This window comes from Mchenga conophoros, linkage group LG18 (assembly GCF_057382185.1).
Source record: "Mchenga conophoros isolate Kocher_MC1m ecotype Shallow Benthic linkage group LG18, M_conophoros_male_GT1.1, whole genome shotgun sequence".
Lineage (NCBI taxonomy): Eukaryota > Metazoa > Chordata > Actinopteri > Cichliformes > Cichlidae > Mchenga > Mchenga conophoros.
In genome coordinates, this window is record NC_140543.1 from 11,658,563 (window position 1) to 11,672,130 (window position 13,568).

Sequence of the window (13,568 nt, forward strand, 5' to 3'; positions counted from 1 at the left end):
CCACGGTTGCATATTTGGAAAAAGAGAGAATCTTCAAATATTTATCAGACAAACCGAGGACATGTGGGGTTTCAGAAAGGAGATGACAGTGCCAGCTAGTCATTGTTTAATATTTGTGTGTCAAATTGTTTCCTTCACCATAGAAGAATTTAATATTAATTCTTATGTGAAGCTCGACAAGTTGCAAACATTCACAAGACATGACACTAGACGACAGTTGTGGTCAGAGTTCTCTCTTGTCATTTCCAGTAAGTGCAGAACTTTGTTAAACCCTGTCAACATTCATACAGTGCATCACGTGTCTGCCTAGTAAACTATGCACAGTGTATATATAGTTTATATACTAACTAGGGGAACTATAGTGTCCAATTTGGGGAAACAGTGTCTCTCTCTAATTGCATTAAAGTACTATTTGAGTACTTTTAACTGGTTGAAAAAATGTCTTACGAAGACCCAGTACAGACTAAATTTGATAACGTTGATTCCTGAAGCTTTTTGCATAGAGTGAGTAATGGATGTTATATTTTTGTAGTGTGGTTTGGGTTAGTGCAGGTTTAAAATGGTAGTAAACGGGAGGTAGGGAAAGCAAAAGCCTTCATCTGCTATCTTTGGGTATTTATCTTGTTGATTTTCAGTATCATTGAATCCTCCGGCCTGTTTACATTTAGTTTTGAAATATGTCTTGGAAGGTCAGATCATAAGTGGGCAGTGGTTAGTACCAGTGTAGATGTAGATGAGACGCTTTGTGATATGATAGCTTTTGTGTTTTGGCTAGGCCACAAATCTATTGGCGTATTAATTCTAATGCGTCCTTCAACATTTTCCAAGGCAGAAATTAGGTTCCCCGCTAATTTCAATAGTTGGAACAGTTCGTTTAGCATTTTATTTTCTATGCTAGGACTTGCAACACAAATTGGGCACCTGATTGGTGTACAGGGACCTTTAACCTCTAGTGCCAGTATTCACAAAGTGTAGGCCAATGACAGCCTTTGCTTGGTGCATCAAGATAGGAAATAATGAGCTTCGTGTCATACTACACCAATTCAAAACAAGATTAAGAGAATTTGAACTGTTCTGTTTTATATGTCATAGCACTCTAATCCTTGGTACCTGAATACAGTTGATGTAAATAAATGCCATAGGTAATGAATAAAAAATATAAAACTGTAAAAGAATTGTAATTACAACCATAAACCACCACTCTGGAATGATTTGTTACAAGTAGAGTGAGGGGAGTTTTCGCAAATGTTAGGCAAATATGTAAACCACTACACTGCAGCTCTTGGCTCCCTAAATTGGACCTCCGTCCTTGACAACCTGTTTATGACTTGGACAGTAATAAAACACCTGAGAGGCACATGATAAACAAATGCCCAAGATGGATTTTAAAACAAAGTGTAAACAGGCTCTCTGATTCTTTAGATTAAACACGAGATATCAAAAGTTACCTAAGAGACAATGAGCTTGTTGCAGACAGACGTTTGGCAGTTAAATGCTTTGAAGCATCTCAACTGGTCAACCAGCAACAAGGAAACTGAGCTAAGGGTTAGATAAACTGGAAAAGATCCGAACCGTAAGCTTTAAAGGAAGATTGAGATTGAGGGCCTTAATAAACCTCCAGGGCTTTAGTAACACACAGCGTCAGGCCCCACACTCACCCCAGCTCGACCACACTGGCACCACCGCCACCCCTCCCCAGACCCACTGCCACCACCATTGCTTCCTGCTGCTGCTGTTGCTGCTGCTTTCACATCTGCATCTTCATGCACATCCTCATAGCCAGAAGCCCTGCCTGCCTGCCTGCCTCCCTCTCCATGCACTCACTGTCTGCAGCTGCCCTGCTTTCAGTCAGCCAAGGCCAAAGGAGAGTGGCTGGCTTAAGAGGGTGCTTGAAAGGGTGCTTGGTGTGAATGGAGTAAGTACTAAAGGAGTTTAGCAGCTTCTTCCACTTGGCCCGACTTTCTTGACACTACAAATTGCCGCATGAAGTTCAGTTGGTATTTTTCTCTTTATAGCTCCGCTGCACGATACTATCATTACTGTGACTCATTATGACACAAAAATGGTGTAGCTGTTATGTTTGCACAACATATCATCACGCATACACAGACACACGTGGGATTGGATACTCCATGGTGTTGTCAAGGAGACGAACCATAAAAATGTGTGCACTCACTAAAATAACCTGTGCTAGACCAAAAAAAGAGTCTGAAACGTTGTTGCATGGCAGTGTGAGTTGCCTGTGGAAGAACCTCGCTGGCTGGCATCCTGCTTTCTGTCCTTGTTTTATCGCGTCCTTGTTTTATAGTGTAAATCAACATGTCAACATACAGTGTACTCTACCAAAGCAGGTTCATTATTCCTGTGCTGCATGATCAGGCCGACATCTTGGATGTCATTTCTAATTAGCCAGACTGTCGTATGGAATAAAACAATCAGCTCTTTAAACATCTCTCCCTTGAAGAACCCAGTGTGCTTTGTAGAGATAATAGAGTGAAGCTGCCTCCATACTCATTCTGTCCAAGGACTTGTTTCTGCTTTGCTCCTCTGCCTGTAGGATTCACTTGTTAGTCTGGGTGAAGCTGGGTGGGTTAGTTAAAGCTAACCGCTGAACTAACAACCTTGACTTGTTCCAAAAAAAGAAAAGAAAAAAGCCTTCAAGCACTGAGAGCTGCTGAAGGTGGATTAAGCTTGAGAATGTAATTAATGTAGTTAATGTGTGTGTAATAAATTTAAATATGAAGCTCTTTATAAAAGTGCATTCAGAAAGGAGTAAAAATAGGCATTTTCATGTAATTATTTTGTAATTTTTTTGTAATTCTACCTGAAAATTATCATTAAAACGTCTCTTTATGACTAAGTATGTTGTGTCAATAAGAAGCATATTTAATGAATTATACAATTTAAGACGTGTTCTCAATTAAAACATTCATATGTATAAATTCACCCTTAAAAACACTGATTTTTTTTCCTACATTTAAACTAACCATCTCGGTATTTTCTCATTCTCAGATTTCTCTCAGTTATAATTATGACAATTTATCTATTTGAAAATATTTTTATCAACGTGATTTCCAAATTCCAAAAATGGCTCGGCAGTACTGAAATTTTGTAATAACATTGTGATAATGAAACCTCAATTATATTGAGAGCAAAACACTTAAAATGAAAAATGCAGGTTTTGTGATTATGGGAGTTTTATGATATTAAAATGTTATAATAAAAACAACAGCTTAGTTTGAATATATTCTTGTAATAATGACAAAAACCTCATATACTTATTTATGAGGCTCTGAAGAAGTTGTTCTTAACTTGGAAGATAGTTTCTGAATGATTCTCAAACACTCATGGAAAATATTGTCAACATTGCAAGATATAGAAAGAAAAACTATAAGAAATTAGAGCACATCCTGCATTAGGATCGCAACAGCTGTAACACCAATTATATCTCACACTGCAGCCATTTAAAATATTAAATGTTAAATATTCTCTAAACTTATTTGATATATAGAATAAAATGCATTAAAAGAGAGAGACTCTGTGACAGAGGCGTAAAGAGGGAAAAGGACCATGGGCCCCCTGGTGCCCCTTATTCAGTAATCATAAGATGGATCCCATCTATCTTTTGACCCCAGCTACCTATTTATTAAACTTTTGGGAACAACAATTTACAATGTTGCTGCATTTTTGCATTGACAAAACCCAAACAGACAAACACACATGACAAAATTCCCAAAGCTGCATTCGGGGGATTTCCTGCTAAAGTTTCGTTGGCAACGCTAAATTTTCGAAAGACGACACAGACTCACAAGGTGGAAACAATAAAAGTCGCTCTGTTGTAGCATATAAACTTACCATTGTTTTTTTTTCTTTGATAAATACCTTACCTCTTTGGTATGATGACTTAACTGCTTGCTAGTAGCAATATTACACTCAAAGAAATGTGTGAGCACTGCTACAAAGGAGGCAACTAGCATGTTGCTTCAAAAGCTTGACCGAAGCCTCCAATGACTTCAGTGTATTTTCAATGCTGTACTGTCTGAAAACAATGTGCATCATACAGGCTCAAGATGCAACTTCCCTTTAGTTTACTGCTTCTACGACACACACGGCTGTGCACGGGCATGTGTTGAAAACCTTTAGCGTGCTAGCTCTGCAGTTTGGCGCGGTATCTCTCAGCTGTTGGTTTGGACTCATGTATCCCTCATTGCATGCGCTTCATAACAAGTGTTTTGCATTCTTTTCCTCCCCGATTCCCTCTCTTTGTTCCTCTTTGTGTTCCCGCCAGATGTTTCAGCCCATGATTTTGTTCATCCTCATTCTCGTTCTCTTCTCATCTCTCTCATACGCCGTCATTTTTAAGTTGGTCTTCCTCTTTGCGCTCTTCTTCGTACTGTAGTCCGTTTGTTCTTCTCCACATCGTGTAGTCTGTTAGTCGATTATTACCCCCCCCCCCCCTCGGCTTATCTTCTTTACCCATTTTCTGTTTTTGTTTTTCTCTGCCCGCTTTCTCGTCCCCCTCACACTGTTTGGTGTCTTCTGTCTTTGTTGTCCACAACCCACCTCACACATCTTTCCCTCTCCAATACCACCATCACCACCACCACCTGCACCCCGTATCCCGCACCTGTCACCCATCTCCCTAATCCCTTACACCCACCATCCACACGACCCCCCACCCCCTTTCCCCTCCCTTCCCTCTCCTTCCCTCTCCCCACCCCACGACACTCACAGTCCGGTCAGAGGGATGAGCTGGAGTGGCGTCTAGGACAGGAGCGAGGCGTGGAGCCCCAGAGCCAGGGTGGGGGCCAGGCCCAGAGCAGGGGAGCCACTGGACTCACTAGGTACCACAGGCCCCTGGCTTTAAAAGTAGAGGTCAGTGCCTCCTCCATCTCCCTTCTGCTAAGTCTGAACCATAAATCTGGACAGTTTTTCTTTTTCTTTTTTTTTTTGACCTGAACACTGTTTTTATATTACTCCATTGCCAACTGATTCAAATGCTCCGCAGGGTGAATAACTGTCAAGTGCAGCTCTGCAGGATGAATGTAAACTCCAAACAGCAACTCCAAAACTAACTCAAACATTTAGATCTCAACATTGATATGTGCAAAGCTTTGAGACATCCTATTTACATATTTTATTTCCTCTCCTGAGAGTTGCAGCTCTCTATCTCCAGATTTTTCTAGCGCTAACCTGACACAGGTATTTAAGATACAATGAGTGCGGAGCTTACCTTTGAAATGGAAGTGATCTGTGCATGCCAGCTGATGATATCTGTTCTGTTACACCTGTGACATTGTTTGGTGATAGTCAGGGGTTTACAGTTTGGAGTTGATTTTTGGAGTTGACTCAAGTTGAACACTTAGGTACAGGTACAGGTCAAATGTAACGTTCGATTTCACAGATTACTTATAAATTAAAGAAAAAAAGCATAAGTTATGTTGATCCCTAACAAAGGCATCTTACATTACATCCAAATACACTCCAAATTTGGCTGATTGTAAATGACAGTGGGTTAAATTTGAACTGTCCAGAAGGCCTCTAAGTCCAGCATGTCTAGTGACACTCCAGCCACGGTCACTTCTTGATGAACACGATGTCACTTCATCCACTCGCTCTACTTCCACACTAAAATCCACTCCCACGGCTACTGATGTTCAATTTATTTTATTTCTCCTTTGGTTTCACATTTTCGTCTTTCTTTGAAAATTTGTATCACCCCTGGAAGTAGGTTTGATTACCGATAAAAGTTCAAAGGAGCTTGAAAACATTTTGCTCATTCATTGCAGCAGATTTGCTGATCCTGTATGCATCTGCGGGTGGGCGGGCAGTTTGTTGCTCTTTTAAACAGCAGCCGTGTACAACTGCAGTACATTAGGATGACTTGTTAGGCCTGTGTGTGTATTTAGTGTATTATAGCTGAATCTGCAGGCAGTGCACTCTGCAACGATGCCCTCTGGCTCTGGTTCATCACTACCAGTATTACTTTCGTGATTCAGCATATTTAATGTATGTAAAAGTGCAGCTGACACAGGGGAACCACAATACCCACACCCCTCCCCTCACACACACAGAAGATCAAAGACCTGAGCGCTACCAGCACACATCATCTCAGATCTGGTAGCTCGTTCGGTGACTCGGCTGATTAATAAACTGGCTGTGTAATCGCAGGACACCGTGATTCATAATCGCTGCCTCATGTTTGTGCTCATAGAGAAATTGCCGGTTGTTATGTAATGCAGAGCACTGGCAGCAGCGACAGCGATGTGACACACAACTATTACAGTTACAGTTATAGCACATTCGTGTGGATTTCTTTTTATCCCCGCGCTCTCTGCTGCAGTATAATCTGCGAGGTGCAGTGAATGAATGGGGAAAGCAGCTTGGATATGGCAGGATTAGCAGTGCACTGTTGGCCTGTGTGATTTGCATTTGACATTGGGCTGACAGGGAGGCGATCCAGGGTCAGTACACGCTGAACAGCTCAACTCGCTGTTGGAGGGTACAGTATAGTCCCAGCAAAGGATAGAGAAGAGAAATCGCATTATAAATTGCTGGAATTTCCAAATTGTCAGTCTGCAGTTTGGGGTATTTTTAGAGGGAAAGATGCGGATGTCTTATGAAAGAGCTGAAGACCGAAGACAAATCATCACATTCAAAACCATAAACATGGACATATCATTTCCCTAAGAGCATTTTTATCTCACTTGTAGTTAAACAAATTTTGCCAATTCCTTTTGCAGTTGGCATGTAATATTTTAGCTTTAATTTTTTTAGCACCACATTTTTTTTCCAGCATTTTAATTATTTTAATGCACTTTATCACTTGGTAATTTTTGCAAGTTAGTTAATATTTAATTGGATATTAACTCATTTTCATATTTAAAGATGCGCTTTCAGAAAACTTTTACACAAAAGAATCAGTTCAACTGCAAATTCTCCATTTATTAGTGCATTAACAATTTTCGCATGTTTAGAAAGATTTATTTTGGAGATAGAAATCATTCTACACCTGCCCGATTAGACGTGAAGCAACTCTTTGGTAATTCACAAAAAAATGAAAAAGTCCAGTGCTTGAAATTTGATCATAAAGCTTTGATGCTGCTAAATAAAGAAACAGTCCAGCCTGAAATGAGCAGCATTAAATCCTAATCATTTCTCGAGATGCTGCTGAAGAAGCTTTAATGGGGTTTTTGCTTGCACAAAACTCGGATCTCATTTGAGGGTTTTTTTTTTCCCCCTCATCTTCCTTGGCGAGTTTTTATTTTGCAGTGGATTGAAAATTATAAATATGATCAAGTAGAATAATCTCGCCCACAAATCCCTGTTTGACTTTCAATTATAGCTTCAAGACCGATCGTGAGACATCGGTATGTGTGTAAATTTATCCAGGGATATGGTTAAATAATTGTTTGCTGTGCTGTTGTGGGTTCAGCTCCGGGACACGCCTGCTTCTGACATCCAGTTTCGTCTGGATCACGAGCGAAGGATGAGGGCGGCAACGGAGGAACGGGAGGCCGTCGCTTCTCTGCCTCAGGTACGGTTATTCAGTCTGAACGCCTTCAGAGAATGAGCGCAGGAGCAGCGGCATCACTCTTTGCTGGGTTTTCTATCTTTGCTGGCTGAGCAGAATTTTAAGTGCACGACACCATCTGATGGGAAAGAAAGTTTCAGTATTTTTATTGATTGATTGAATAGTTTTAGACCAACACTGATGTGATACAGTCTTCAGTATGCGTTATCAATGAAACTGCTCTTCATTTGATTCAAGTTTGAGTTTAATTCTACTTAGCTTTGCAACAAAATTTGTTTTTGTTCATAACTTTGTCTTTTTTTCCCTTATGTTTTGTATTCTTGGTACTTTATGATTCATCCCCAACTGTCTCTTGGGTAATTTGATTCCAAATCATCAAATTTCTGACCATTTTCTGCTCAACTGTCACCAATTTACATATAAACTTCATGGTCCATAGTTTGATGATATGTACTGATTGGTGTGAAATTTTAGCTTTATATATCAGATACTTTTTAAGATATAGTTTTTGAAAAATTTCCAACACACACACACAGATCTCAAAAACTATTGAACATAAAAACTTGAAGTTTTCACTGGCCTCTTTATTACCATCAAAATGAATCAGGATCCATAATCTGGCACATAATACATTTTCTTTTAAAAACAAGTTTGTGGATTGGCTGGTTAAAATGTGAAAAATTATTCCGATTTTTCAGTGCTGTAAAGCATTCTTGCAAAGCCTCATATTTGACGACACACTAAAGAAAAACTTCACACTGGAAAAGACGACTAGTGACAGTTTCTCAGGTGTATTTTACAATACCATAAAATAAAACATACGTTTTAGCATGCTGGAGTACAAAAACAAAGATATTAGTGGAAGGTCGAATCCAAATAAACAAAGATTTTATATGTATGTATGTATTTGATCTGTTTTGTTTATTTCACTATATGAATGGAGGTTTTTTTGCAGCAGGATGATGAGCGTTTACGTCTGGAGGCCCAGCGTGAGGGTCTGGAGCTGCAGGGCCTTCAGACTCACGAGGTGCCCTGGGCTCAGGAGAGAGCCATGCTGCAACAAGAGGTCCGCCTCTATAGACGCAACATCATCATCATCTACATGAAGCTCAGGTGGATCCTTATGCACTGGAGGCTCGGACGCAAGGAAGACTCTGGAGACGACGCGGTGCACCCAGAGGTGAGTCCGACAGGGGTTTTGTGGACTTACGTTTTACTTAAGCTTTTATCGATGAAATGATTCTCTTCATTTTTTGAGCGCTTTGACTCTTCATTGCACCAGAAACCAGACACAAGTGATGATGAAGCAAAGAAATAATTGTTAAAAAAAATAATAATTAGGGAATGAAAGGGAAAGGATCAAAGAGTTAAAGCAGGGAAAAAAAGTTTTTCTTCTTTTTTTTAACGTTTGCCCCGCAGCCAGCTGAGTCTGATGAATTTTTCAGTATTTTTCGCTTCACTCTCTTGTGGGGGACTTTGCACAGAATCCAGAAACAGTTGTTGGTTTTACCTTTTGCATCATCCATGAAGATGATCTGGTGCACAGAAGTCAGCATTTTGGATTCATTCCATTACTCTCATCATCCAGTGAGAATTAAAGGTAACCGTGGATATACTGAATAATAAATAAAGTTCCAGGAAGCTGTAGTTCAGTGCAGATATGCTGTCGGAGTAACCCAAATCTCTTAAAAATGCTGCAGATAAGGTGGGTTGTGGTTTAAGTCAATCATTAGGAACAACACGAGGAAAACGACAACAAACAAGTGACTCATCCTGATTCACTTCCAGCCCCGTGCCTCTTACTGGTGTGTACGTCCCACCTGCGATGGTTAATTGGTTGGCCGGCTGATTGAGCGACTCCATTAGTTGCTCACCTTGTTGATTCAGCGGTCGATGTTTTCCTTGTTATCTTCTCCTGCCCCTGGTTGATTAAACTCCTAATTTATAAGATTCATGTGTTTAGTTTTGTTTTTCTTAGATGAATACACTCACTGGATTACTCTATGCACCGCAGCCAGCAGCGATAACTTCTTTTCCTTTAATTTTCTCCTGATGGACAATTTATTTTCTTTCTTCGAATGAGCTGTTTTTGCATAATTCTGTGCTGCTGTTTCGAAATCCCTCGTTTTTTCTATCCTGACTCATCGAAGCCTAATTTGTGTACAGATGGTGGAGCAGCGAGTTACCAGCAGGTTTCTTTCTGTGTGTTTACATCGTCCTTATCTTACCTTGACCTTAAATCTTAATTAAACTTGATTTTTTTATATCCTTTAATCATCATAATACCCTCAAAGAGCTTTACAGTCCTTAGATTCAGAAACCGTAAAGCAAATTGATGCTTCTCACCTTTAAAAAACAAAAAAAGGTTGAAAAAAGAAAGAGCTGCTGAACTTATTTTGGTGTTTAGTCTGCAAAGGCTCAAGGCTGCTGAGACCATGTGTTTGAGATTGCGCTGGCTTTGTTGTTAGAATAACTTCAGTTTATTGACGCTAAACATGATTGGAGAGGAAAACTCTCCAATCACGTGGAGAGAATAATTAATCTACTCAAATTCAAGTAACTTCATTTATTCACAATTCTGTATTGAGAACATCTCATTTGCACATTGTCCTGTGTCAGGACACTTGAAACAAAAGCCATCCTAGTAAGAATAATAAATACACTCAAATTTACACCACCAATAGAAGATGGTGTAGTTGTGAATAAGTTTACTTTACTTTGAGCAAGTTTTACACAACTGTAAATCCTGGATGGGGTCAGCCTTCAATCAGAACATCCACCTGCAGGCTGGATAAGCCAAGGAATGAGTGTCCTCTAGCAAGACGGTGAACCTCAGATTGCCCTGATTGGTGAATGCAGGGTGTAGTGTGAACCATAAAAGGTTTAAATAGCATTAAAGAGCATTAAATATAATTTAAAAAGCATTAATATGGTATAAGTATAACACATGAAGAAATCAAATGAGTCAGCTTCAGTTGCTTCTGCTGTGTTTTTTCTGTCAGAGTGTCGAGAAACATTTGAAATATTTTGGATTTCTTTTGCTTGTTTCTTTTGGGTTTTTTGAGGATCTTCTGATTGATGCACTCCATAGACCTCAATGAATGATTTTTGCCTCTAGGCTGTTTCCCTGGAACAGAAAGCATAAAGAGCACTGAGCTCCTCTAACTGACAGGGAAGGCCATACTACACTTCTGTACAAGTCACACTGAGAAGGCTGTGATATGTAACGTCTAAAGCACAAAGCAGCAAGCACTCTATCCGCCTCTTAATCGTGCAGGGGCATTGTCATTTTAAGTGTGTACAGTCCAATGCCTCAAATACGGAAAGATCTGTAAGTGCACGCTGTTCCTTCTGCAAATGTTCTCCATGATTCCCTTCACTGCTGACCTCGGTCAGACGTATGTCTTTGCTGACATGCATGCAACGATATAGGACGAGCATTACACCACGCTCGATCATTTGTTTTGCTTTCTATCTGTTGCATCAAATTTATTAGAGTTACAGCCGAGACTTTTTGGAACAAGTTCAATAACATCGGTATCTGCGGCGTTACAAAGCTCCCATTTATTAAAAATGCCTTTTTTCCTTTTTTCGTTGGAGTTTTGCCTCACTGTCACCTGGTGATAAGGAGACGGCGACTTATTGTGTTTCAAAATTCTCCCAAGTGTCTCTTATCCTTGGAGCCCAGAGATTTTCATTTGAGGGCTTAGAGTTGTGGAGCTTTGACTGACTGAATTTCGAGGATGTTTTTCAGGTGGAAAATTAAGGAATTAAATGGGTGAAGGAGCAGATTATCCAGCTGTCAAAAAAGGGAAAAAATAATAATAATTTTTGCATAACTTAAGTGTGAGTTCATTTCCTCCAAAATAACCCAGACTGAATACGTGTGTGGTTTAAACTCACGGGTATGGATTTTGAGCAGGACTTGTTGTTCGTATTAGATAGCTCAGATGTGTTGGTGAAAGACTTGGGTGTGTCACTAGCTTCTGTCTGTTGCATGCTGGGAAAGGCTCAGCGATTGTGAGCCTGAAACAGAATGTGTTGGTACACAACAAAAAAACCCACAAACTAAGCGCACGAATGAAAACATGGCTTTTTGTTGCTCTATCATCTGTTCCAGTTTGAGAAGTTGGAGGGCTTCCCAGAGTTGGGAGTGATCATGGAGCAGGCGGAGGGGGAGTCAGACCGAGACGACAGACTGTGTTTACCACAGACTCCAGGGGACGTCCCCGACACCACACCCATCATCCCTCTGCCGTCACCTGACCGTCACCTGCAGCATCAAAGACAGGTACAGCGTCTCTTACAGCAGCTCCACTGTCACACACGCTTTATGAAATGTAAAAAGGCAAACACCGTTTTAGAGACACCTGTTCAGCTGCTCATTAACACGATTAGTTGATTAGCCAATCATATGGCAGCGACTTGGTCTTTCGTGTCATGTAGGCATGGTCAAGACAACCTGGTTTAGAAATCGACGAGTCTCGACTTCTGCTGCAACATTCAGATGGTGGAGTCAGAATTTACTGTAAACATGATGAAACCATCCTGGCTTGTATGAATAGATCAGGTTGCAAGTAGGGCTGTAAGGGTGTGGGGAATTTCTTTTGGCACACTTTGGACCCCAAAGTACCAACTGACCGTCATTTACCTGCCAGAGTTGACCTGAGTATCATGTCCATCCCTTCATGACCACAGTGTGCCCTGATCTCTATCCAGTTAGAGCCTCTTCCCATCTTGAATCCGACACTCATTGCAAATTCTCCCAAACTGAGCCCCAATAATGTTTTAATTTATTGCCATTTTAATCCGTGTGGATAAGATCGTCTTTTTCTGTTGCACGTTTAGGGCAAAGATCTGAAATTGAGTCATTCGTCTGGTGGAGTCTTTCTGGGCACTTTAAAGAGCAAAAGCTTGTTAATGCTCCCTCACATAATGACTCTCACTTACTGTGTTCAAAAGCATGAATTTGGCAACCTTATGAGTATAATATGAGCACAGCGTGCGTCAGAAATGTAATAAACTTGGATAGGATGTCAAGTTTGAGGCACGATGACTGTACGATGGTATTACTGAATGAAAAAAGGGCTTTGGCTGCAGTTCTACTACTATTTGTTTCAAGCTCCATCATCCTTAGTGCAGTTATGATAACACGGTTTCTTTGTTCTTTCTTCAGCACAGTTTTCTGGATGAATGAATTTATATTTTCAGAATGACCGTGAGCTCTAACACAAACAAAAAGGTTCAAAGCTGTGTTTAGTAAAACAGAGTGGAATACAGTAAGATGTAATGGAGACTTCAGTAACTGTAAAAAGAAAACACATCAAAAGTTATACCCTTTTTTTTTTTACTCTTTCATTGTGTGCAAATGAGTGTTTGGCAGATATTCATTGGAGCTGCTTGGCACAGTATGCAGATGGGAATTTTGACCTACATAACTGGTTAGAGACGGTAATTATTTTGGGTAAACCCAGTTTTATGCTTCTTGTTTATGCAAACATCAGGAGACAAAAGGAGCTTCCTTTTTTTGAGTTTCTAGATCTTTCATGTGATGAAATCTCCTTTCAGTACCTCAGCTGACCCCCCTTAAAGTAAAGAAAGCAGCTAGACATTTTGGGTCGAATGCATTATTAAGCAGCACTAAGTGCTCTACTTTGTCGTGTTTTGATTTTTCCCAGCATCTCAAAAATGGTGTGTACAATGATCTGACATTGTAGCTTCAGTATATGAACAAGCGTGCATAGTAGGTTAACGTGAGGGCAGAAATGCAGACTTGATATAGTAAGCATTTGCACACGTGCAGCAGAACAAGCACAGATCATAGGTCCTGCAGCCAGAGTGAGATATTAGTGACATAAGATTATTTTAAGATGTGAAAGGGTCATTCTCAGTTCTCAGTGACAACCGGAGAAGAAAGTAGGCAGATTGGTGATGAAGAAATCCTTCATTCCTTCGGGTACTGCAGTTGGCTGATATGATTGAAGTGCTTAAGCATATATGAATAGCCTACATACGGCAGATAAGTTCTGCAGTC

At 40.3% G+C, this 13,568-nt stretch overlaps 1 protein-coding gene across 7 annotated transcripts in view; it reads left to right on the forward strand.

Annotated features, from left to right (window-relative positions):
• Positions 1-13,568, forward strand: part of mtcl1 (microtubule crosslinking factor 1) — a 79,811-nt gene that overhangs the window by 42,519 nt on the left and 23,724 nt on the right. For 4 of the 7 annotated variants that reach the window (XM_085253618.1, XM_085253625.1, XM_085253624.1 and 1 more), the window contains exons 6-9: positions 4,735-4,875; positions 7,436-7,537; positions 8,490-8,714; positions 11,655-11,825. In XM_085253618.1, coding sequence (XP_085109744.1) covers positions 4,735-4,875; positions 7,436-7,537; positions 8,490-8,714; positions 11,655-11,825 — 639 coding nt within the window. The remainder of the gene's footprint in view (positions 1-4,734; positions 4,876-7,435; positions 7,538-8,489; positions 8,715-11,654; positions 11,826-13,568) is intronic. The other 3 variants (XM_085253619.1, XM_085253622.1, XM_085253620.1) reach the window with 3 other exon arrangements.